Source organism: Poeciliopsis prolifica, unplaced genomic scaffold (genome assembly GCF_027474105.1).
Source record: "Poeciliopsis prolifica strain line A6 unplaced genomic scaffold, Auburn_PproV2 SCAFFOLD037, whole genome shotgun sequence".
Taxonomy (NCBI): Eukaryota; Metazoa; Chordata; class Actinopteri; order Cyprinodontiformes; family Poeciliidae; genus Poeciliopsis; species Poeciliopsis prolifica.
The window spans coordinates 3,298,575-3,325,509 of record NW_026562412.1 but is presented as its reverse complement, the minus strand read 5'-3'; the positions used below and the strand labels follow the sequence as shown (position 1 = coordinate 3,325,509).

At 36.8% G+C, this 26,935-nt stretch overlaps 1 protein-coding gene across 3 annotated transcripts in view; it reads right to left on the bottom strand.

Annotated features, from left to right (window-relative positions):
* The window catches only part of LOC129374709 (brain-enriched guanylate kinase-associated protein), a 40,903-nt gene extending 15,376 nt beyond the window's left edge, over window positions 1-25,527 (bottom strand). Inside the window, exons 1-4 of one of the 3 annotated variants that reach the window (XM_055053280.1) lie at window positions 24,983-25,527; window positions 21,239-21,270; window positions 6,988-7,149; window positions 3,413-3,479 (exon numbers count right to left, since the gene is read on the bottom strand). In XM_055053280.1, coding sequence (XP_054909255.1) covers window positions 3,413-3,479; window positions 6,988-7,149; window positions 21,239-21,255 — 246 coding nt within the window. In that variant the 5' untranslated portion in view covers window positions 21,256-21,270; window positions 24,983-25,527. Of the gene's footprint in view, window positions 1-862; window positions 917-3,412; window positions 3,480-6,987; window positions 7,150-8,852; window positions 9,093-20,994; window positions 21,068-21,238; window positions 21,271-24,982 lie in introns of those variants that run through there. The other 2 variants (XM_055053279.1, XM_055053281.1) reach the window with 2 other exon arrangements.
* Between the last annotated feature and the right edge of the window lie 1,408 nt (window positions 25,528-26,935).

Genomic DNA, 26,935 nt, shown 5'->3' with positions numbered 1-26,935 from the left:
AGTGACTGCTTGCTTCATGTACCATCGTTTTTTTCTGTTCGGATATCAATATTACACGCTAAATTTTAAAAGTATGCCTGATATATAAAAGAAAAGGGGACGCAGTAATTTGCTACTCTATGAAAACTAGATAGCAACATCAGGAAAAACTTTTAATTAAGAAAAGACATGCGAGGGTGAGGCAGGTAGCGGTTATGCTAGCTTGTCTACGAAGACCGTAACATGTAAATATGATGAGAAATTCAGTGTTTCAGTTCAGTTAAAAAATGAAAACAGGCGACCTATGAACTCTGACCGATCATCAGTAGAGCAGATGTTTAAACTGGCTAATAAAGAGCCTGTATTAGCTTAGCTGCTAGCAGCGGAAGCTAAGCTAATAGTTTAGCTTCCGCTAGCAGCTAAGCTAACACAGTGATCACTTTTTGATATTCGCAAAAATAAACACCGGGCCTAAAAACATATAACTGCAACGGACTGAATGATCTGTTATTTGTGTGGGAAATGTTTGAGGGATTTTATTTTTTTGGTGTTGAGTCTCGATACATAAAATGGCGTTATTTGATGCTATGACAACGAGTATGTATGTAGCTTAGCCGACACAGAAAGCGAGAAAATAGTGGATTTTAGTTGTTCTATAGTGATTTTCTAGGTTATCTTTCCTAATGCTGTGGCGCAGTGGACTAAATTACTACTTCCTACATCTCCAGGTTTTATTTAGCTACTCGTTCTACTGCGCCTGCGCGGTTATAATGGACGTTGCCCTGCAGCATTGTACGCATGCGCGAAACTTCCAGTTGTAAACAATAACATGCAGGGAGTCCAAAGCTTAAAACTGCGAGGAAAACGGCTGAAAATACCTCACCTGCTCTGATCAGAGAGCTGAACGGTTAACTCTCACAGTTTCCTGACGAGGTTGCGCAGCAGCTGAGACCAATTACTCCACACATCGATTTCACCTCTGATCGTGTAATTGCTGTGAGAGAGGTGAGTGTGTTTCTGCGGCTGGACAGGTGAGCTGAATTGATTTTCTAATCTCTTAGATGCAGCGGAGAGCAGTTGTTATCCAGAAAAGGTGTTAATTTATTGTGAGAGTATATCATTTATTGTAATTTCTGTATGGCATCAGAATAGGAAGTGTTTGTATTTATCCTCATTAGGTTTTTATTTCTACCTTAGCAGGTTTTTAAATCCTGGTTGGCATTTTAGGTTTTTCTAAAGAGTCGCAGATGAAAAGATTTAATAGGGTCATTGATTAAAGTGTGAGAACAACAGCATATTATACAGGGCTAGACAAATATAAGATTCTTTTTCTTTACTGAGCAAATCTGAAAACTGGGAGATTGATTTTTTTTTAATGTGAAGTTGCACCTTCATAGAAATATGACTGGGAGGTTTCTTATTGAATTAAAGAAGAGTAACAGTTATGGGAGATACGGGGCTAATAACTGGTTACATTTATTCAATTACCTGAGTAACAATAAAAGTAAAAAATGTCTTTACTTTTTTACTAAAGTAAAATTTATGGATTTTCTACCCACTGAATGAAAAACAAACATGTTTTAATCAAATATTCACCTGCAGTTTTTGTTGATTTGAAAAATGTTATTGTTATTTCTATAACATTTATATGAATTATTGTCATTTCCGTCCATATGTTGCTGGGATCAGGCACAGATGACATCCGGATGTGTCTTTATGAAGCTTTATGAAGCATATGTGTCTTTTTGAAGCATTTACCTTAACACAAAATCTCAGCCTGTCGCATTCGGTACCTAAAGAATAAACTAATAAATAAACTAATAAATTTGGTCTCTCTCACACTTAGAATACCAAAACTTCCACTTAACTTTCTACTTTGGTCCATCTGATAATAATAATGTAATTTTTAAATATTAAATGATTAATGATGAGACCTGTTACTCAGCACTGCAGTAGAAGTTTTACCAAATACTTTTTAACTCATAATTGAGTACTTTCTTGCCTATTTTTTACTTTTACTTGAGTAAAACTAAGCTGAAGTAGTTCTGCTCTGACTTGAGTCCAAGTTTTGGGTACTCTGCCCACTTCAATGGATTCAGCAACAAAAGCTGGCAGTTTAAGCAAATCTTAGTTGGGGCTTTTATTTCACATTTTCTCCATATGCAGACATGGATTTTCTCCAGTTTTCCTCCCAGAGATGATGAACATATAGTCTACTGTTAGCTGCAAAAACAAACTCTGGCCAAGTTAATTCTGGTCTAGTTTCTACTGCAAATACCTTAGCATATCTGAAATAAGACATAACTTTTGTTAATATTAAGGAATTTTTCTCAAAATAAGCTCCTGTATATTGCTGAAAAGTTACTAAGTTGGTTTTGTCTCATTTCAAGTGTAGTAAGATTTTTTTATTTTATTTTACCAAAGCCAAAAGAGAAATCCTACAACCACTAAAATTAGAAATTACAAAATTTTTCTTCATATTTTGTAAAGAAGGAAGTTGTGATCATGTTTTCGTCAGAGGTTTTTGTGTCATTTCCTTCAGTAGTTTTTGGTGCAGCGCCCCCACAGTCGAGGAGGAGAACAGCTTTTTCAATTGGTTTGGTTGGTTTGACTTACGGTGAACTGCAGCAGCTGGAAATGTAACAAATGTTGCAATTTTGATCCCCAATCGAACCAAAACACCTGAAAATTTGATAAAAATGTTCTAATTCCCAATTATGTTCAATTAGACCAGCAGATAGCAACTTCTACCAACCTGTTGCTCTTTTTTGTAGTTTTGTATTTATTGCCCCAAATTTCTACACAATGACTAATCAGCCAATCACTTGGCAGAGTTGGGCCTCTAAATGTGAGTCATTATAAACTGATGATTTACTGGGATTTTCAGACAGTTTAGAGACAAAATGTGGTGATGTAGCTGCAGATATGCTAAATCTGTGAGCGTAATAATCATAAAACATCAGGAAAGAAAAGCAGCCAAGGCAACTGTAACCTGAACACTTTCCTGGTTTCCTGGTAACTGGACAATTTAATGTTTTTGACTGAAGTAATTCCAGCCCAACATAGACGGATATGTTTGATGTGCCTTTCAAAATTATTCTAAAAAAACTTTTTTCACTGAAAATACCAGAAAAACAACACAACACACATTCAAAATGGCGTAATATTGAGGTATTTTCTCAAGAAAACACATGAATTTCCAATGAACTTATGTTTACAAATTTAAATTTATATTCCATTTGAATAAAATTCAGCACATGATATCAAAATAATGTATATTATTTTTGAAGATGAACATTTCAGATATGAAAACTGTGTCAAAACCAATCTATTAAATATATAATCAATAGATTTTGATTGCACCTTTGGACAGAAATGTTTTCTAAAGTTAAATAAGTTGAGATCTACGTTATAAAATATCAGGTTTTCCTACCGTCCTGCACATCTTGTCCTCTAAATCCTGGTTGATCCTCTGAAGAGACGAGTAACTACTTTGGATCCTGAAAAACCCCAAAGAAAACAGAGAAATCGATAAAGAAAAAGAAAAATCTGAACTAAAACATTCATAAAAAGATTTGTATAAAATAATAATTATCTGTGAGATTTTTTTGGGTGATTTGGAATCTCAAATTTCAACATTTTCTCTCAACAAAAGAAAGATATATATGTCCCTGTCTATGCTGTTCTTCCTCTGATACAGAAAATATCTAACATTGAGTTTTCTTCCGCTGGAAAAAGAAGCGTCGTTAGTGCCACTTGATAGGTATGGTGCATTCACAGATAGGAAAAAATATATATTTTTAGTTTCTAAACTGCTGATGACAAATCAGAACCAGTGAGTAAAAATGTGGTCATCAAATTTCTGGACTTCTACATTAAAAAACGAGCTGCGCCATAATCCTCCAGCTGCGTCCTGTCGTCTTTTTTGGTGTTTCTGCCAGTAGTAACATCCGGTCGTTGATCACATGATCAATGTGATGCAAAAAATCTGTTTCCGTTTTGCGACATGAACTAATTTTGAGTTCATAAAGCGCAAAAACATTTTTTTTCTAAATTTGCGTGTTTCCATTAAGAATATTTATTTTCTAAATTCCAAATTGCACAACTATATGGTCAATGGAAACACAGCTTCTATGTGATATAGTTGTTGTTTTTAAAGCTTTTTAATGTCATCCATGCATCACTTTAATATAATAGAAACTGTTTTAAACCTCTGGAGATTATTGTGCAAAAGTTCAAGATATTCAACCCAAATTTTGGCTTTTTGAGACTTGATTGCTACAAATCAGAGGCTTTTATTGATCTGCTGTAACACAGACAGCTACAGGAGATTCTTTCTGCCCAGTTACAACCACATTTAAGTAAGTAAAAGGTTTTGTTTTCTGCTTGTGTGCTGCCTTTTTTCTCCCTGGCTTGGCTTCAATATTCCTATTAAACAATAGTTACAGATGAAGCATTTCTTTTACTACCTCGCCTTTTTATTCAGCACATATTATAATATTAACTCATGTGTTTTATATAAACTGCCGTTTATGGCTCCATTAAGCGGGCAGTTCTGGAGAGTGTGGGCGCAGGAGACCATAAACAAAACAAGCCATAAAACTCAGGAGTGTTAGAGGCAGAATAAAGATTATAATTGGACATAACAAAGTAAAGCCAGGAGAAATAAAATCTGTCATCTTCAGAGTTAATGCTGAGGGCGGCACAAGAGATCAGCTAACTAGAACTGTTCTAGAGTTTAAAAGTCAATAATAAATAGGGACTGAACATTTTTCATACAGTTTTTATCTGCGTTCTCCCTTGTTTTTGCCAAAATGGGAACGTTTGTTGAGAGAGCAGGTTTTTGATTTTCACTGGCTGCAGAAAACATTAAACTGTTTCACTATCCTGGTGCTTTTAATCTTGTTGCTCCAAAGTTTATTTACCAAGCTGGGAAATGAACTCAAAGCTTACAGGTGATCTATTAGGCTTCCTTGAACAGGTTAGGACAGATCTATGGGCGAGACAAAACGTTGTTTTTACTTTTTTTGTACAAAATTAATCTTGGATAACAAGATTTTAGTCTGTTCAGTTCTGCCTGTCTGTTTTAGGAATACCTGCTTATTCTGGAAGTTTTTGAAACAACTCATTTTCTGTTAACTCATCACTAAGATGAAAGTACAAAAAAATAAAAAATGTGAATTTTGCGTAATTGGCACTCTTTTCAACGTCACATAAATCTTTTAAAGGCATTAAAATTCCACAACCTGGACAAAAAATTTAAATTGCTTCCTAACACATTGGTGGAAAAATACCTTTTCATTTTTTATCATCTATTAACTCTAAAGTTTTACCTGTCACCTAATTTAGCTGCTTTTTCTAATACTTCAAATTAGAAATCAAAGAATTTTAACAAATAATCTGTCAAAACTTCTCCTGTATGAAGAAGCTTATTTTGTGAAAACTTTAAAAACAGTAATCAGTCAAATCTTTTGTGTAATTATTACATGTTTAAGTCCTTGATTGTAATAACACCCAGGGCAAACACAAAAGAAATTTCTAAAGAGACAGAAAATGCTTCGCTGCGCTCCAGCTCTTAATGTGATTAATAATAAAATTAAACTGATTTACCAGATTTTTGATAAAATCATTAACTAAAGTACATTTTTAGTGCTAATTTGCTTAATGCAAAGGTCAAGATTTAATCCTGCAGAGTGATTAGAGATCATAAGATTGAGAGGAGTATTAATAACTTTAATCTAATTTAATAAGCTACATTATGCTACATCATGTCCTGTAAAGGTGTAACGGTCTCCTCTCAGATTTTATTTTTATTCTGATTTCAAGCTGAACATTTTGCTTTGCTCTTGTGGCAAAAATCATGATTTATTTAAGAGGCTGCCTTGGGAAACATGTCTCCAGTCAGGAGTGAAATAAAAAATATAAAAGCTTTTTCTTGCTCCTTGGTTATGGAATAATTAGCAAAAGTCATTGAAACTGATTTAAAACTCTTCCTAGAAATAGTTTAAATCAAAATCATAACTGGTGTTTTTAAAACCTCTTTTCAAATTATTGCATTTATGTTTTTTATGATGATTTAATTATTTTGTTTGGCATGTTTTCCTGGTCACGTCCCATTGACCAGGTTTTACTGGTAAAACAATGGTAAAAATAAATATGTTATGATTAAAATAAGACTTAAGAACATTGACAACGACTTGTTTGAAGATGTGTATTATTATTAATATTGAGCATATTTTCTGTTTAAACTAAACAGAAAAGTTTTACATATTTGTCTAAATTGTCTTTTCCCAGTGCTAACTATAAACAACCAATCAGAGCCAAGAGGCGGGTCTTAGCGCTGTCAATCACCACTCATAATCTCTTTCCTTTCTCTTTTCTGCAGCTAGTGTAGCATGTTATGACTTCTCAGACTAGTTAGTATAGCCACTGACAACAGGTGGTAAACGGTTTTCCTGTAACTCTAAGTTAAGGGAGTACACGAGGATGATTGACAGTACTAAAACCCTCCTCCTGGCTCTGATTGGTTGTTTTGTAGTCAGTACATTTCTTCAGTATCTCAGGGAGAACTTGCAGGAATTAGATTTTTTTCACAGATTTTTTTTTTATCTCATAGCAAACTATGACATAAATAGTTTTAACAAATATCTAAATAAAAAACAAGCATTCAGATTTTGGCAGGAATGTGAGGCCATACCAGCAGTCAGTAGTTTCTTCTTCTGTGGTTTGTTGGAAGCAGCTATGTTGTACATCATACTACGCATGAGCTAGGGATTGCCTGACAGAAAAGATCTATTTATTCTGCTTACAAGACAACAAACACTGATACGTTTCAGAACCATTGCACTGTGGAACCCGTTCTCAAACTGTGTCAGAGAAAACATTCGGTGGTTTCATGTAAATGTAGAGAACAAACACATTTTCATCAGTAAATAGGGCCTAAAACAGAAGCATGTTGTTTGTGCTACCAAGCAGTAATTTGACATGATTTAGTTATCATACACTCACCTGCGCAGCTTCTCTGTGAATTTCTCCAGCTCCTCCTGGGCGCGCCGCAGCTCCGTCTCCAGGTACTGCCGGGTGGAGTCAAACTCTGTCTCCACCATCTCTAGTTTGTGTGTGGTGTACGACAGACGCTTGCGGAGGTCGTCCTTGTGGTCGTGGAAAGAGCTGAACAGATGTTAGGGGCCGGTTAGGAGAATCTCATCGTCACAACAGAGAGAAAACGGCAGAGGGAGTGAAGTATAGATGAAATGTAACTCAGTTTGGGTTTAGAGAGATGTGAAGGAGGAGATGGATGGAGGAAGAATACTAAAAATGTTCCACTCAGAGTGAGGCAGCATGACCAGGACAAACATCTCCCAATCTCCCATTGGTGTAGCAGTGAATTTCATTACACATCGGCCTAATCCAATCTCAGAATGTAGAGGACCGGATTTTTGCCACAGACACAATATTGGTGAGTCATAAAGATGTCTAAACGTGTAGAACAGAAGCTTTCTGTGCTTCTACTTTTAGCTAGATGGTAAAACGGAAGAAAAATTTAAGAATTTACAATAGAAACACACTAACTGAAGACCCAGTGTTGCATCATTTTTCACTTTTAGCTGAACTGATGGATATTTGAGTCACAACATCTCAAAGTTTCTGCACAGCCAACTAAGAGCTTCGGTTAGCTTCACATTAGCTTCACCTGTTCGGTAAGGTGAGGTAATTTTATTTATGTAGCACATTTTCAGCATAAAGGCAATTCAAAGTGCTTCAACTTTATTTCAGACTTTCAACAAAACTGCCAGATGGAAAGAAAACGATGCAGAATCAGCAAAACAACAGTTAGCATCACCTGTTAACTTCAAGTGTTAGCTTCACACGTTAGCCTCGCCTGCTAACTTTAGGTTTATGTCAGACCTTTGTAAGAATAAAACAATCAGATGGAACGACAACAATTCAGAGTCAGCAAAATAACTGTTAGCTTCACCTGTTAGCATCACATGTTAGCTTTGCCTGTTAGTTTCACATGTTGGCTTTATGTTTTTTAAGATGATTTAATTATTTTGTTTGGCATGTTTTCCTGGTCACGTCCCATTGACCAGGTTTTACTGGTAAAACCTGGTCAATGGTAATATATATATATTAGGTTTTGGTTTATTTTAGACCTTCACAAGAACAAATAATCATATAGAAAAACAGCTAAGCAAAATCAACTATTTGTTGCAAAGCACTTAGCTTTGCAAGAAAAGGTCTGAAAGAAACATATTAGCTTATTATTAAACTTCTTCATATTGGCTGAAGTTTATTTCAGACCTTCAAAAAACAAAAAACAAATGGAAAGACAACAAAGTAGAATCAGCGAAATATTTATATTCACCTGTTAGCTAGCTTCACCTGCTAGCCTTGCCTGTTAGCTTAACATGTTAGGTTTAGGTTTATTTCAAATGTTTGCAAAACAACACAATCAGTTGAAAACACAACAACGCAGAATCAGCAAAATAGCTGTTAGCTCTGCCTGTTGGCTTCACATGTTAGCATCACATGTTAGCTTCACATGCTATCTTTGCCTGTTTGGTTTAGGTTTATGTCAGACCTTCACAAGATCAAAACAATCAGTTGAAAACACAACAAAGCAGAATCAGCAAAATAGCAGTTTTTTTTCACAGTTGTGGTCATGGTTCCCCTTATCCCCCCCTTTAGGGGCGCCGCTGTATATGACCCTAACTTCATTGGATTTCTCACTTTTTCAGTTAGAGAAAGCACCATGATCAGATTAATGGTTTGTTTAACTGGAAGCAGATGGTGGATAATAGAAGATGTGGAGATGAACAATGAGAACAATGTTTGAAGTTTAAACGACGGTCAAAGCCGATTTTTCTTACCTTCGTTTTGGATGTTTGCATCCATTTCTCTGGCTTTTCAGGGCTGTTTTGCCAATATATATCTTTTTCATAGTTTTCGCTCTGCCTCAGCTTGCATGTGTGTGCGGCTGTTACTTCTGCTGCTGTTGTTGCTGCTCGACTGAATGCTGAACCGAGGTTTGAATTCTAACCGCATACCAATAGTCAAAGCTTTAAGTCTTGCCTGGGGAGCCAGATAGTTGCCGGCTATCTGTGATGACCCTGGCAAGAGAGCAGAGAAAAACAGCTTTGAAGTCTCACAGACTCAGCAGCACATTTTATTCTTTGCAGAGAAAAACTGATTTTATCTGCATTCAGAACATGAGTCTGCAGAGTATGACGGATTGGAGCTGGAGGATCAATTGCATAAATTCAGCAAATAAAGAAAAAATAGATGATGTTGAAATTTGCACTTTCTATTAAAGATTTTAACTTATTTTCTAACATCTTTCATCACCTGTTTAAAAGATATGAAAACTAAATATAACATTTTTGTCTTATGTTCACTTTTAAAATGAATTGGTAAACAATTTGTCTTCCTGTGAGGATGTTAATGCAGCAGCAGCAAACCACAGTACGCTGTGGGGCACAGAGAAATTGACCAGCTGCCCTCTGAGGTTATTTCTCAATAAATCAGTTATGATTAATGCATGTGGGTTTCTGCTTCCTCTGCCTGAACTTGGATCGTAGGAACCTAATAACCTGTCACTTGTGAGCGTGAGGAGCACGCCTCTCTCCATCTAGCCAGATTTCTGGAGACTTGTTGCTATCAGTGCAAACATGCATTTGCAAGATGACATGATGTTAGCAGAGGCAGAAAAGAAATTGCTTCTCCAAATGTAGAGCATCTGTTTTAGTTAAGAGAATTGCTTACGTCATTTTTAAAGATATACATCTTTGGTATTTTAAAAGAAACGAGAAAAACTGAAAACGCATAGAAAGAAAATCTAAATGCTAAGCAAATAAATTAACATATAGTGTAATAAGATGATGTAGCAACTGGTTACATTTACTCAATTACCTTTACAGGAGTAATTTTCTGGTTTTTCTACTCACTGAATGAAAAACAAACATATTTTAACCAAAATTTCACCAGACAGACACACAGCTGCAGTTTTTATTGTCATTTTGCTCCTTTAAGATACCGAAATTTCCTCTTAACTTTATATTTTGGTCCGTCTGGTGTAATTTTTAAATATTAGATGACTGATAATTTGATCATTTAGACTTTTTACTAAATACTTTTTTTACTCTTGCTTTAGTATTTACTTGCTCCAACATGAAAATATATTATAGTTCTAAATTTTTGGGGACTCTGGCTTTTGCAATATGATGGATGGTTTTTGGCATTTGTCTTCAATTCAATTGAATGATGCCATCCAGAAGGGAGATAAATGTTATTTTAACTGTTTATTCAAAGAGTCAATGTGGATGTTGATGTCTGGTAGCAGTCAATCTCGCAACAAACCTCAAGAAGCCTCTGACTGAAGATGCTAACACGACATGCTAACTGCTAAATTTTCAGGCACCAGGGATGATGATATTCCACAGTAACATGTCCTGGATGATACCAGCAGCCTTTGCCAAACACTGCTGATCCACCTCGTTTGTTTTTGACGCTACGTTTTAAATCTGTTTGTGTTCTTAGAGAGATGCTGGAGTAGAGGATTTGATACTTGGTGGTTTGAACTTCATGCTTCTTTCTCTGCTCTTTGAACCTATGAAGCCTTGCTCTTAATGTGAGGTCATAGTTCAGGAGTTATTTAAGACTTTGAGATGCTAATTCAGCTGTTTAAAGTTAAAAAACAACGACAAACACTTTGTTGAGATGGTTACGCATCATAACTGTCCAAAAGAAAAAGAAAATAAAGCAAAATTTCACCAAATTCCAAAAAATAATTTTTGTTTTAAATACATTCATGGTCATAATGTTGCTGTGTCATCATCTGGCTGATAGTATTAGCTTATTTTGTGCTTTGCAGAACCAGTGCTGGTATTTGAACTTGGATCTCCTCCACTGTAAAAACGTAATAACTCGCCATTTTGATGCGTGAGGTGAACATTTCTCTTCATTAAGGCCAGATTAAGGCTCGTTAAGTGCAAACATGCATTTTTGAGTGGTGCAACGTAAGACAAAGAAGAAAAAATTCCTTAAAATTGATAATAATCGTCTTTCTTCAGTGGATCGCTTGCAGCTCTCTTTCACAGCAGCAGTAGAGGTTGATGCACAAGACAAACTCAGTGGAGAGCAGATTTATTTGGTCAGTAAACTAAATTTACATGAGCTAAAAAAACATGAGAATATCTAAAAGCTAAGCGGCGAATCTTGAGTGAAGTGAAAAACCACTTGGCATAAGGCTAGCTCTTAATTCTTATGTCTTTGTGTCGGCAGATCTTTAATTTTTAAGCAATTTTGGAGATACTTCTATCTAAAAAAGTTCAAAATCAACATGTGCTGGAAGAGTCTGAGCAGTTGCATTCATTTATTTTACACACTACAGCTAATCTCCTGGGGCTTGAACTTGTATCTCCCACGCTGTAACAACTTAATAACCTGTCACTTGCAATTATGAGCTGCACATCTCTCTTTATTAAATCAGATTTGCTGAGACTTGCAGCGATCGGTGCAAAAACACACACATTTCCGAGCAATGCCCTGTGATGAAATGTCCAAATGAACAATAACTCTGCTCTTTCGAATGGACAAAATCCACTTTAGTTAAGAGGATTGCGAGCAGCTCTGCTCCACAATGGCTGTCAAAAATGAATGCAGTTCAGAACCAACTGAAGGCCGCATGTCTTCTATAATTTAACAGGGTTTGATAAACTAAAATTATGTTTTCTCAAAGCTGCTGTGAAGATGGTTGTAGGGAAGGTTATCTAACCATCGAGAGGCTAACTCGTGATTTCATAGCTTTAGCGGCTTAAAATAATTTCTAACACTTGTAGCTAACACAGATTTATTCAAGATTTTAAAGGAGAATTTCTCAAACTGTGTTCGTCATGAAAACGACAGTTTAATTACTGCAAAGTGAGACGCATACGGTTGGCTTACCAAAGGGTTGTGCTTATAAAGTGTAATAAGTAAAGCTGAAGACACCAGACGAAAGGAAAAAACACCAGAACTGCTTTCATTATTGTTTTTAGTCTCCCTTTATTGCAGGGGTGTCCAAAGAGCGGCGCAGGGGCCGTTTGTGGCCCTCGGAGTGATTTTTCTGCAGACCCCCAACTGCAGTTCAAGCATGATAAAAATGCGTCCGATCCATCTCAGGTGCAGATGGAAACGTCTTATTTTTAATCAGAAAAATAAGATTATTAAAAATGTATTGTAATTTTCTTATAATAGAAAATGTTACTTCAGCTTTTATTTAATTTGTTAAAAGTTGGTGAAACTTTAACAAATTAAAACTTGTGAAAAGTCACTTGTAAGTTAGTTTTGCCTTATTTTAAGTGTGCTAAGATATTTACGCTCGAAACTACACCAAAATTACTTGGTAAGATTTAGTTTTTTGCAGCGTACGGCTCTAGTTTATTACACAAAAATGCCAACATCTCGTTTGATATGTTTAAATAAAACATTCATGCATAAATCTGCCATCCTTATTAGAAAATCAAACCAGAAGTCATTATTTCACTGTCTCTTTTTTATCATTTCTATCACTGCACTCTCTCAGGCATCATGCAACAGATATACGCTGATGACATCTCCGTCTTTTAGATGCTCTTTTCTGTCTCAACGCAGACGATTGGAAAGGGACACTCACAAGAACATTTTGACACATTCCATGGCTTTTAATATTTAAGCGGTGTTCTCAAGAGCCAAAGAGGTACAGCTTCAAAACAGACCGAGAAATTGTTTTATGCATGTTTTCGCATGTTTTATCAGAGCAGACAGGCTAGCAGTTCAACAATAGGCCATAATAAATGCTTTGTTGCTGGCTGCCACTTCTAATGCCAGGACTACTCTTACTGTTTTTAATTGCCTCTCAGCATTGGCTTAAGGAACAATGGCTGTTTCTGGAAGCGTGGTTAATATTGTTGCTATGGTTGTTTTCTTATCTACTAGTAGCAGGAAAGAAGCACAAAAAAGGGACAGGAGTAGTTCCTGAATTGTTGTGTGCTCACATGCAAACAATTACTCCTGTCCTGCTGGGTACAGTGAGGGCCTTAAAGGGGACCTATTATGCAAAATTCACAGTTTGAATGTTTTTGTTTGTCCATTTGGGTTTCTGCTGCTTCTAAAAATAGCCCAAGCATTTAAGAAAATACAAAAACGAGCACCTAGATAGTTTTATGACCATAACTTAACGTTGTTTACTCTCTGGAAAATAACAAGGTTAAAAAATCTTCAGAATGTAGAAACTCAAATGAAGCCCAGGCTGTCCTAGCAACCGGAGCTGAGTTCCGCCTGTTACCTAGCAACCGGAGCTGAGTTCCGCCTGTTACCTAGCAACCGGAGCTGAGTTCCACCTGTCACCTAGCAACCGGAGCTGAGTTCCGCCTGTTACCTAGCAACCGGAGCTGAGTTCCGCCTGTTACCTAGCAACCGGAGCTGAGTTCCGCCTGTTACCTAGCAACCGGAGCTGAGTTCCACCTGTCACCTAGCAACCGGAGCTGAGTTCCACCTGTCACCTAGCAACCGGAGCTGAGTTCCATCTGTTACCTAGCAACCGGAGCTGAGTTCCGCCTGTTACCTAGCAACCGGAGCTGAGTTCCGCCCGTCACCTAGCAACTGAAGCTGAGTTTCAGCACATTTGGTCAGCTGGTTTTACCATCGCATGCGCTGTACAATGGTTTGTTATTGACTTATCATCCGAAACCATTTGCTGCATTCTTGTAGGTTGTGCAGGAGGCTCTACTTCTGCTTTTTAAAGTGTATAATTGCGCATCTGTTTGCCCATTGGAGGAGTCTTTTCTTTTATTAGTCAAGAGGGCGTGTAAACATTAAGTTGGGGTTGCCGTGGCCTCATCATCCAAGAATGGTGTTGTGCAATAAATGTAATGAAAATGTTTTTATGGTCCATAGACGCGTCCTAACCTGTTCTGAGAAGTATAATAGATCACCTTCAATGACACAACTCTCTAAGAGACAAACAGATTATTGTGTTTGAGGTGTTGTTTTGGCAAATGGAACAAATTTTGACAGCAAAAGATTTGAAAATCAATCACTATTTCCTTTCGTCAGCATTCCTCACAGGATTTCAGACAAATTTGTAGTGCAGATGAAAGTATGAGTAAACCCATTAATCTGAAATGCCTTCCAACTTGTCTCGGTTATTTGACAGCGTACTCTTCAGGGGCTACAATAAATGGCTGTAAGGCTGTAAAACACAACATCGTTGAAATGATACAATTAAAATGACACGATTAAAATGACATCCTTTGCTTTTGCTCTGTTTTTCTCAATAATGGCCTCACCTGCTGCTTAATTCTGGAAGAGGAGCCAGAGAAAACACATAAAGATCTCTGACAGCCAACGTATGTTTTCATGTTGATTTACTGGGAACAAGCTACAGTATGGGAGTTGCTTCCTGCAACGTACGCCGCTCACAGAGGCCAAGTAAGGGCATTAAACTTTAATGACCACAGTGCCATCTCCTCTCTACTCATACATCAGCTTCTGTAGTAAATAGTTAAGCATCTTATTACTGCAAGAAGGATAACTGGAGCTGCCTGTTTGTTGGCTGCAATCATTTATGTGGTTGTAATTAAAGAAAACTACATTTTGATCATGAAAACGCCCCCTACATGTTCTATGTTTGGTATTGTTGCTCGGCAAGAACATGATTCGTCAGTTAGCATAAGCTAACGCTGTGCTAAATGACGCCATTGCTAACTCTGCTAGCTTACCATGTTACGCTATAATATCTGTGCGTTTGCTGTAGGAATTGTGGTAAACTGGGAGTGATTTAGGAGTATTTTTGCTTCGCTGTACATTTTACTTTTAGTAGAATAATTATATTATAAAATATTTCTAATCTTATTTGAGTAAAACTTCTGGATTTTTACCAACTGAATGAAAAACAAACATTTTAACCAAAATGTCACCAGACAAAGAAACACCTGCAGTTTCTCTTAAAGTTTTCTACATTTTTATCGAAAGAAAATAATTTTGCCCAGTTTTGTTACTCATGTGATTTATTTTCATTTTGGTCTTGTATTACTTAATTTTATATTTTGGTCCTTCTTATGGTGAATTTTTAAAAATTAAATGATTAATTCAACCTGTCAATCAGGAGACTTTTTACTTTTACTTGAGTAAAAACATGTTGAAGTTGGATGCTCTTTAGGACACCAGCCACATAATGAAGTGTTTGTATTTTCAAATTTATTGATGATTGTTCATGTTTTTATTGAAGACACACTGGAGAAAATGCTAAAACTATAAATATTGACAATACAGACAGTTTTGGAAGCTTTTAAACAGCCTTAATTTGAATTTATTGTGGAAATAATAAATCTAAATTCTTATTTTGATAAGAAATTGATCACGGCAAATGACGAACTATATGATAAATGCCCACCCTTGTCCCCAGCACCTTTAAAAAAGTTTCCTTTTAATTACTGCACATGCACAGCAGCGATGTTTGCACCTGAGGCAACGCACGGTTTGTTTTTTTTACCCACCAATGTTTCGGCATTTAGATTTGGGACTCTTGGGATGGAAGCGATCGAAAAGCCGCTCTTCCTCCTGAGCTGCAGCCGCCTCACCAAAACGCATCTTCCCTCCAGAAACACGTTTGTCTCCCGTTCATGTCAGAAAAACACGGCTAGGGATTAAATCTCTGGAGCAACAACGGTGATTAATCAACCAGATTTGCTGCCTTGAGGGAACTACTGCAACTGATGTGCAATATCAAGACTTTGGAAGGAGAGCTGATCAAAAACTCAGGCTCATAAACTACAAAGAGGAAAACTTTATGTTCAAATATCACAACTTCTTGGAATCTAAAAATGTTAAAAGGTTCAAATTAAGCCTTCCAGTTGATTTTAAAATCATTTCTGGAGAGCCCTTTATATAGATGATGGATTATCCTCCAGGGCTTTTTAAATGTGTTGTGGTTTATTTATTTATTTTTGGAATCAAAATGACACATTTTGAAATATTTATTAGGAATTTTTCAATTTCGATTATTTGTAACAACTAAAGCCTTTAGTTTCTGAATATCCAGGTTGGATTTTTCAATGGTTTTTGTAATTTGTTGCAATCAAATTCACAAATTTTGTGGTTCTATGGAGATATTTATATTAAATATAAAAATGTTTTTAAAAATTCCTAATTTTAGAAATGGAATCGTATATAATTATCTTGAACACGGCTGGAGTTGTAAAAATTATGAAATATGTCTTTTAAACAAGCATCAAGAGGTTTGCATAATCCCTGCTCCGCTCCGGCCAGTCGGGTCTAAAAGAGGGTAAAACAAAATATTTAAAAAGTTGCACAAATAACAGTAAATAATTGTGGCTTTTACATCCATATAAGATAAAACATCGGTATCAATTAGCTGGACTTGATAATGATCTTAGCTCCTGCATACAAACACATGCAAACATGTGGAAAAGTAGTTTTTGGTTGTTTTTGACGTCTGTTGCAAGATTATTTAATGCCGTTTTAGAGTAGGTCAGAGCGCAGCTGGAAGCCACAGCGGGAGTCACAGCAGGACAACTCCTGACTTTACGCATTTATCTTTGTCTTGTTCTGATGTTTTTCATGCAGGTTTTTGCTCAAAGAAGTAAATTTATCAACTCTTTGATTATTTTGATATTTTTTTTCCATTTTCTTTGAGTCATTAGGTGATAATTAGCACTGTTGTATTTGGCAGAAAAAGGTGGAGAGAGAATTCAAAGTAAGACGACCGACTGTATGAGCACAACGTTTTATGAATGTTTCTCCACATGCATGAGGAACAGATCCATGTGATTAAACCGATTGTACATAAAGAAACTATGAGGAAGAATTAGGAGCTTGTTTTAAGGAAATAACTTAAAAATATTGATGAAAAAGTTTGATTTTTATTTTTATTGTAACATGGGCTCTGCACTGTTACCTAACAACCCAAGTGGAGCTCCAGCACGTTTGGTCAGCTGCTATTTTTCACTGTATATATTGGAAGAGACTTGCTTTGTTGTGGTTTTGTCATTCAGAAACCAGACAGCAAAGACACAAACTTTCACCAAGTGTTTTTGGTTTAGTGCAAATACCTGAAACTTTTCAGCGAAAAACAAAAGCTTGTTTTAAGTCAATAAGTCATAATAGATGTTTAGATATTGACTTAAAAGAAGCTCCTATATCTTGCTGAAAAGTCACTTGTTAGTTTTGTCTTATTTCAAGTGTACAAAGATATCAGCACTAGAAACTAGACCAAGAATACTCGGAAAAACTTTTCTGAGACAGGAAGTTAAAGCTTCCCTCGAAAACTTCAAAATAAAACTGACTGAACTAATTTATTCACAAGCTTAATGTAGAAAATGTAAATAAAAAAATTGACAAAACTGACATTTATAAAATGAAATTAAGGAAAGACTGAGACTAACTGTCATGCTTTTATAAAGCTGACTAAAACATACAGAAATTATGGATATAATAACATTTGTTTTGTGTTCATTGATTTATTTATTAGCCTTTCATTAAATTATTTCCCCCCTTATAAGCAGTCAGCTAATTAAACTAATCAGCAGCCAATTAAACAATCATTCAATGCATTTTTAAAAAATAGTATCTTCTGTTGATCAATAGATAATCACAATACGTTGACCTCTTTGAATTATCCACCTAAAAATTAACCAAAGTATGTAAAACTAAAACAACCACTATGACTAATAAAATAGAGCTGAAACAAAATCATATTTAAACCCACTAAACAACCAATTAAAACTAACAGAATTAGACAATCAAAAGTCACAATTAAATCAAAATAAACATTTCTAACCATGCTTATTCATCAGGTCAAGTTAAGATCTGAACAACAAAACAAACTTGATGAATTTTTCCTAAAAACAGCCTCTTTTTTAAATGTTTAATCAGAGAAAGCACTAATGAAACATATATTTTTTATTTTGTTCATTTGCTGCAGACAGTAGCAGCTTTTCAGCCTTTTCATAACCTGCAGGAAAAAGAAGAGACAAACGACTCTTCCTGGATGTTTCCGCTTTAAATTCAAAGTGTGAGCAAATCAGTTTCTGTTTTTGAATTACCTGAAGGAGAGGTTCAAAGAGCCGGGTCGTGGTTCTAGTTTACAGTAAGTTTGCTTGATGGATAAAAACATGGCAGCTTTAAAAAAAACTCTAAATTCACTAATCTTATTTTTTCAACACGTTGTTTTAGGATTGTAAGGTTCTTAACTGTTTTGGTTCTGATTGTTTCTAAACTGACCCGAAGCGTCCTTCCAGTTAATCCCCGACCCTTTGACCTCAGCAGGCAGCTTACAGGAAGTGATATTTAGTGAAACAGGACTAAGATTTAGCTGGTTTATAACAGATTAAGCTACATATTTAGTTTGGAAATTAAATGCTCAGCTTGGATAGTAAATATTTCATTTCAAACTGAATATTTAATATGTATAAAATTTACCTTAAAGCTAAATATTTAGATACAAACTAAATATTTAGGTCTGAATAAAATATTTAGGTTGGAAAATAAGTATTTTGGTACTAAATATTTAGTTGGAAAACTAAATATCAGCTCCAAATTAAATATTTATTTGGGAACTAATTAACTTCTTTATTAAATATTTAATCTCCAAACTAAATGTTCAATTTCCAAACTAAATGTTTGATTTTAAAACTAAATATTTAGTATGAAATTAAATTTCAGACGTAAATCTGGTTAGTTAGTTTTGAGCTCAAACAATTACATTTGAAAATGGACACATTTCTTCTTTGACAGGCTAAACAGACCAAATTATTATTAATATTTTTACAGTGTAACTTTTACAATAGTGATAATCAAGAACAGCTGCTGGACTGACGACTGAACGACAAGTCAAAATAAAAATAATTTTAAAAAATTCAAACACCGGTGCACTTTCTCTCACACGCTGAAGAAACAAAAACATCCAAAATCTGTGGAGTTTTCTCCAACGCGGGTCGTTCAGAAACCCGTTTCGGATGCAACAGAAGTAAATCTCTGATCTTCCTGTCTTGGAAATAATTAGGCAGGAGAATGAAAGAGCAAGGAGGTGGTAAACTGCTCCAGGCGAACCTGAAGGGAGACTTCACAGAGCATCTGCTGCTGTGGGCTACGTGCCTGGCTTAGCGAAAGCCTGCAGACGGATAAACAGAGACACTGAGGCAGGTTCCTCAAACCCTGGGTTTGTGACGTCTTACAGGTGTTTTAATAAAGCAGGTAAAACATTTTATGGAGATTTAATGTCTCAATAAGCTCCTTTACCTGTTTACTGTCTTACAGAAGTTTTAAAACCATTTAAACTGTTTTACATTCTATTATATGTGACGGGAAAACTTTAGGAAAACGGAGTGTCTTCAGTCAGAGGCTTCTTCAGATTCGCTGTACTACAAACTGCTGCGAGGAATCTTTCCACAATAACTGACTAATAATTTATATTTAATTTCCCTTTGGTATTAGTGAAGTATTTTTTTTTTATATATTTTAGAATTTGAGTTTGTAATAGGTTATAAAAACAACATATTTGTAAATAACAAGCAAAGTCGTCTCAATTTCTCAGTACACTTTAAATAACACAAAACTAAGTTATAACTAACTTTTCATCAACATAATGGAGATTGTTTTATGTTAATACTTCCTTAAAATTGATCAGCTGTTTGCCATTTATTGACCAATAATGAACTAAAAACACCAAATCAGAGATTTTAAAAATGGAGGACAGTTTGAAAACAATACATAGAAAACATTTTCCATTTTACAAGAGGAAAAAAATCAACATAGCTAGTCTGTTTTTAATTGGTATTTAATAATTATTGACTTAAACAAGCTACTGTATCTTGCTGAGTAATTTAGTTTTGCTTTATTTCAAGTGAACTAAGATAATTGCACTAGAAACTAGACAACAATATTTAGTAACTTTTTACGTTTTTGAAGTTTGAAAGAAAATATCACAAAAAAACATGAATTAATATAAACTACCACAATTTCAAACAATATTTAATTAGCAAGCTAAAATTTCACCTACAAACTAAATATTTTGCTTAAAAATTAAATATCTCCTTACCAAACTAAACATTTAGCCACAGTTTCAAACTAGATATTTAATTAGCAAGCTTAAGATTTTGTTTACAATCTAAATATTTAGACGGAAACCAAATATTTAGTTATCAAGTTAAATATTTCTCTTACAAACTAAATATCTAGTTACTAAATATTTAGTTCTTATCCATAGATAACTACCACAATTTTAAACTAAACATTTATTTACCAAGGTAAATATTTTTCTCACAATTTAAACTAATTTTTTAGTTTACAAACTTACAAGCTGTTTTCAGTTTAAAAACTAGATATTTATCTCCAAACTAATCACAAATGCCACAATTTCAAACTAAATATTTAGTTAGCAAGTTTCACATTCTAAATATTTAGATGCAGACTAAATATTTTACCAAGTTATATATTTCTCTTACAAACTTACAAGCTTTGAAAACTAGATATTTAGCTCTCATTCACACCCAAATGCCACAGTTTTGAACTAAATATTTATTTAGTCTGCAGCAGGTGAGGAGTTGGTCATAATGAGAGGAACTTTTGTAGTTTTTTTCTTCCTCATGATCTGCTTGTTCAGCTGTAATTGGCCCTCTGATATCACCTTCCCCGTCAATACAGCAGCTAATTGAGGGCTGTGAGATACACTTGGCGCCTCATCATTCACTCGCTAATAAAATCCCAATGACAACAGATGATAAATAATTGAATAATTGAATAAATAAGCGCAAATTTGCTGCAAGTGAAACTAACTGTCAGCTGTTTTTGCTGCAGTGACTGACAAGCAGTTAAATTCAATTTACTCCCCATCCTCCCGTCATCGTAGCACCGCTTGCGTCTCTGCAGGCGCTCTGTGACTATGCAACACATGGACAGCAGAAGAACCGCGCTCCAAACCATCATTATGTGACACAGCAACTACACTCAGTCATGTCCGGATCTCAGCCTTACCGCTTAGCAGCTTTTCGCCTCATTTTTGGAAAGATAAGATCACAAAAATCATGTGTCTGTGGATCCCTCCTCGGAGCTTATTGCATTCAGAAAAAAAAAGGACTCCTCCAATTCTGACTGGAGACTCGGCGGAGAGGGAGAGGAGAAAACGGAGAGAGGGGCAGAGCCGCGAATTGAATGGAGGAGGAGGAGTTGTGGGAGTGATGGAGGGAGGAGGGCGGAGGTAGAAGTGGAAGTGGCTTACCTCTTGTCGTGCCGCATCTCTCCATCAGATTCCTGGGAGGAGGAGGAGGAGAAAACGGGATGAAATGATTGCGTGCATTTATCAGGCAGATTTATCTGCTGCTGCACCTCTTATCTGCTGTTTAAAGGGTCTCTGCGCCTCACCAAACAAATATATCCATTATTTTACAGAAGAGGGAGGGAACAGAGCAGAAGAAACGATATGTTTATGCTGTACTGCAGATGCAGAGAAAGTACCCAAAGGTGATCGATTACGGTTTATTTACTTATCAGAAACGCAGAAAAAAAAAATAATTAAAGGAAAATAAGTGAAACGGTAAACAACACTGATCCAAGGTTGTATCTAAAACCCTATAGCTAATAAATAAAGAACTGTAATTAATTAACCTATGAATGCTTTATAAATCATTAATAACTGAAGATGAACTGATCTGAAAATTTGGGCCGATATACCATTTTAATATTGCTGTTATAGCCAATTACCAATATTTACCAATATTTTACATATTTCACCAATTTTGATACATAACTGAAGGCAAGAAGATAAAAATAATCCGGTTTTATTTACCAAACCGATATTTTAAAATATGAGAAATATCGGCCGATACCGATGTTAGTACCGATATACCATCCATCCCTACTAATAACTGTTTATCATACATTAAATCAGTGCTTCTCAATTATTTTCCGTTATGCCCCCCCTAGCAAGAAGAAAACTATTCGCGCCCCCCACTCCCCACCGTGACTATCCATCTCTGCATAACATTTTTTCATTAACATTAAAGAAAAAAAGAAAGACATATGGTCAAACTTACAAAGAATAACTTTATTAAATCGTGTTTTAAGTCTGCAACAGAAAAGATTTTAAGTGCATCAATGCCTGAAATTAAAAATAAATAAATCCATGTCTACTGCTGCAGGCAGTATCAGCTCCTCTGCTATGGTGTGGGCTTTTTGCACTGCGCAATTTGGTACGCCACCTTATATGATGCTAGCAGCGCTCGATGGTTTACTGAAGTAGCCTTCACAAAGCGGGATGACTGTTGGCAATATTCAGCACGTTTTCGCTGAAAAAACTCTAGCGGCTTATCGGCGTGATTGGGATGTAACGTATTTAAGTGACGCGCTAATTTATTTGGCTTCATGCTGTCCGCTGCGAGCATTTTTAGACACAGCAAACACACCGGTCTTTCCTCTTCTCCAACTGTAGTCACAGTGAAGCCAAGCGCTAAATAAGATTCGTCGTATTTCCTCTTCTTAGCTTTCGGTTGACTTTCTGTTGTCTCATTATCTTTGTCTCTCTCCGCTTTTCTTTTCATCCCTGTGAAAAACTTTTTCATGTTGGGGGTTGTTGAATAACGGACGCCATAGACTGAACGCAGTCGGAGCTTTTTGTTGACGTAACACTGCTAACCAAGGCAAACCTGTTGTCTTGTAAGTCGTAAAATGTTGCACTGTCGCAAACGTGACAGAAGTAACAATGAGAGCGCCACTGCCGCCTACTGTGCGCAATTACACTTTATACTAGTACGGCCAAAAAAAAAGCCTGTTCCCCAGGATCACACGCGCCCCCCCAGGTATCGCACCGCGCCCCCCAAAGGGGGCCCGCCCACTATTTGAGAAGCACTGCATTAAATAAAGATGAGAAGGAAGGAGATTATATGCTAAATTAGCATATTTTATATGCATATTGTGACATATTATAGTCACAATATTTGAAATGCTAAATGTTTAGCATAGCGGTAGATTTGGCTCAAGAAGCCGATAGATTTTGTCTCCTTAATTAATGCATAATAAACAGTCATTGATGATTTATGAAGTGTTTGTAAATGAATGAATCAGATATTTATCAGCCATCTATTGTAAAGACTTATAAGTGACACCCTGCATGAATACAACATTTCATAAAAGCAAGAAAAACAGGAACGCAAGTTTTGTTTGTGGCCATTATGCATAAAAGAAAGACTCAAAGATGCGTATAGGCTAAAATATTTGGTATTTCTGGAGCAGAATCAACATATGAATGATAAAACCACACTTCTGTGTGTTTTTGGAGAATGTTGCAGGTGTTTGTGTGCAGGCACGGGTCCAGCCAGCCTCTGGGGTTTAATGTGGAGGAATCAGGAAGGTGTATTAATAAATGTCACAGGTACGCAGCGGGAACATACAGTTTATGGGAGCGGGGAGAGCGTGTGTAGCCGAGCTGCTGTGTGGGTGTTACAAACATAGTGAATGATACAGCAGGATGACTCATACAGCCACTGAATGAGACAGCAGAGTAATCCCCCCTCCATCCCCCCTCCATCCACCCTCCATCCCCCCTCCATCCATCCCTCCATCCAGCCTCCCTCTGCAGGGGCAAGCCTGGAAAAATGGAGGCAACGAGCTGTGGAAGAAAACTCATTCATCACCTCTGAATGTTTTATTTGCTTTTAACAGGGGTGTCCAAATGTTTGCAAGAAGGGCCAAAGTAGCTGACTCCCAAAAAAAATCAACCTTAAATGAATCTAATAAAGAAGAATATTTATTTTAGATCCAAAATTTGAAAGGGATTTTTACGACGGTGTATTACGGTAATTGTAGATGGGAGTAAATTTCCACCAAAAACTCTGAAATTTTATTAATTTCAGGAATTTTCTACATTCGAATTTTGTATTTTTTTTTTTAGAACATTTCTGATATTGTTCTAAAAATTAGTTGGTTTTCTTTCCCACCAAATTTCCCTTTTTTTTTTTTTTTTTTTTATGTAAAACTTTTTAGATTACTCTCGAAATTTTGGAAATGTTTGGCAGAAATTAACTACTTTTTACTGCCCTAATTCTGCATGTTTGCTGGATTGAAAAAAAAATAATTTTGAGTTTCTTTTGGGCTCAATGGAATAAATTTATTTTCAGTAATAAGAACATGTTTTGGGTCATTTTGTTTCAAAATGTTTGCTGTATTTAGACAAGTTTAATAAAGAATACAAGCTAATTTTAATGAAAAGCAAAGTTGGCTTTCAATAAAAGTCTGTTGTTTATAAAAATACAAATACTTTGCGTTGTATTTTATATTTTCCTGTATGAGTTAATCATTTTAATAATTTTACCCTAATTACAAACTAAAAACAGACCCTAAATTTTGTGTTCAGCTTTCTTGAACACTTTCAGGCCTTTGGAGTCGTATTCCCTGATGGTTTGAAGGTCTATAAGTGATAATAAACATGTTAATTTAATTGTTTTTGCTCAAAGTGATTAGATTTTACTCCTGAGCTTCTTTCAGAATGAGCGTTTTTAGGGCCTCTGTCACTTTAAATCCAAATAAATTGCTGCTAGCCACGCCCCCAACTCTACTGCAAAACAGCTGAAACACTGAGCTCCTTTAAATCCAGACCAAAAAACTTAGTAATATTGATCAATGCATCTGATGTGTATTGATGATTTGGACTAATTGTAATGGTGACCAGAGTTGGAGGTTAAATCTACTCAATTACTTACTTTGTAACTTTACCTTTAGGATTATGTTTACTATTCTGTACGTTTTACTTGTTCTGAGTAATTTTATTTTGAAGTATTGCTATTCTTGAGTACAATTTGGGGTATTCAGCCCACCTCTGACATTTTCATGGTGTAAAACATTTCGAATTACCTTTTTGCCAATGTGTGCTGTGCCAATAAACTTGATTGAACTTGACTAAAACGTGTCGACTTCAGGCAGAAGTCGCTGATATCTTAAACCAATCGATCGGTTATCCGGACGTACTCACAGAGATATTCACAGGCCTGGGCAGTGACGCAGACCTGTAGGAGACTCTAGGAAATCCTTCTGGCCAGCTGAAAACCGGACATGGCCGACACGATCGCTGCTCATAACTTGGAAATCCCGCTTTCTTGTCCTTTTCTCTGCCTTTTTCCGCCTTTTGGTTTTGCTCCCAGGAAGGTTTTTCTCTCTCTTTATCACTTTGTCTGCCTTTCTCTCCTCCTCGATCCCGCTCCCAGGAGTAATCTTTTCTCTTCTCTCTTTCCTTCCTGTCTTTCTCTGATCCCAATCCTCCGTTTCTCTCCCATGGAATCCGGTTTCCCCTCTCCTTTCCTTTCTCTAAACTGTTTGGGCTCTTTTCTCTCCCCAGGGTGCCATTAGCGACAAGCTCATCCAGCCGCCTCACTCTGTCAATGTCTGTCTCCAGATAAAACCTCCCAGTGGTCGGCTGCGTCTGGATCTTGGTACATATCTTTACGTGGTGCTCTGGTTTGGAGAGACCTTCACTCTTTAATTTCCTTAGCACTTCCTCAGGCTCCAAGATTTTGCAGCTAGGAAGTGTCTTGCTCCACTGGTGGATGGAGTTTTTCAGGTCTTTGGAGTCGTATTCCCTGATGGTGTGAAGATTACAGCTGGTAGGACTGTACCACAAGTTTGTGGCCAATGTAGATGGTGGCGGAGGATTCATTGGGTCGGGATAAAGGGGCAGCCGAGTTACTGCTGGCGTTGGCAGAAGTTTGTCAGGATGAAGAGGCGTGGGCAGTTGTTGAGGAGACTCGCCGTTAGTTTTCAACACCCTGCAGGTCACTTCGTTCAAAAACTGGGAGAATTTACGCCTGTCCGCTGCCTTTTCATCTTGCCTAGGTGGCGAAACTGTCGAGGCGTTCTTATTTGGGCATGAAGAGGTGTCTTTTTGTTGCACAACCCTTGCCGTAGTGGACTCTGGTTTGCTTTCGGCTTTACGTGAAAAAACAATGTTCTGGTAAATTATTTCATCCTCAGATTTGGCGCTAAAGGACGTCTGGTCAGCAGGGCAACTTTTACCATCTGATTCCCTGGAAACTTGGCTGCTTTCTTGACTGATGGGTGTCCGTAAGAGGCAGGTGGCCCCTGAGCTCCAGCTGTTAGTATCCCAGCTGCCATCTTCGTCACTTGAACTACTATTGCAACTTTGGAGACTTGCAGTCCACTCACTGGGGCTGGAGTTCTCCAGACTGCCCAGCGACCGCCTCTTTAGCTGAGAAATCGATTTCCTAAGGTTGGGTAGCGAGCTTTGGAGGCTAGGCAATGATCCTTGAAGACTTGGCAAAGACCCTTGTAGACATTGAACGGATCCTTGAAGGCTAGAGAAGGAGCCTTTTGAACTTGGACTAGATGCGCTACGAAGACTGGAGAGAGAGCCCTTTAGGACCGGGGAGGACAGACGGCGCAGTGGACACTCGTCCTCCTGGTCGCTGTAGGCTCCAGAGAAGACTGGACAAGACGCAGTTGAAGAGCACGATCCCCGATCCTGTCGAGTCGAACCTGTTCTGGATCTCGGTTGTCGCCTCAAGGTGGCCATGTTTATCACCTTCCTTCTCTTACTTTGAAAAACCTTTTGTGATCCTTTCTGCACAGACTCAAGCCTGAGACCATCGTCTGAAATAGACACAAGCAATTTAACCATGCCAGACCCCGACCAATGGTTTCCTGTCCTCTGGCTTTGCCCAACTTTAATTGTCCGCCCCAGTTGCCCTGGCGTCCGACTGTGCGCCCAAGCTGTTGCAGGGTGACACACTTTTGCTGCCTCAACACGGCGCGCAATGAAATCACAAAGAGGTCAGCATCTGATAGTTAAACAGCTCATTGCCTCTCTCATTCAGTTCTGCACTCTTCTTTCTGAAAATAGCATTATAGATTAGCAGCTGTTCACCGTCTGTAATGAATCTGTGTATTGACATGGGTGGTGTGGAAGTACAGC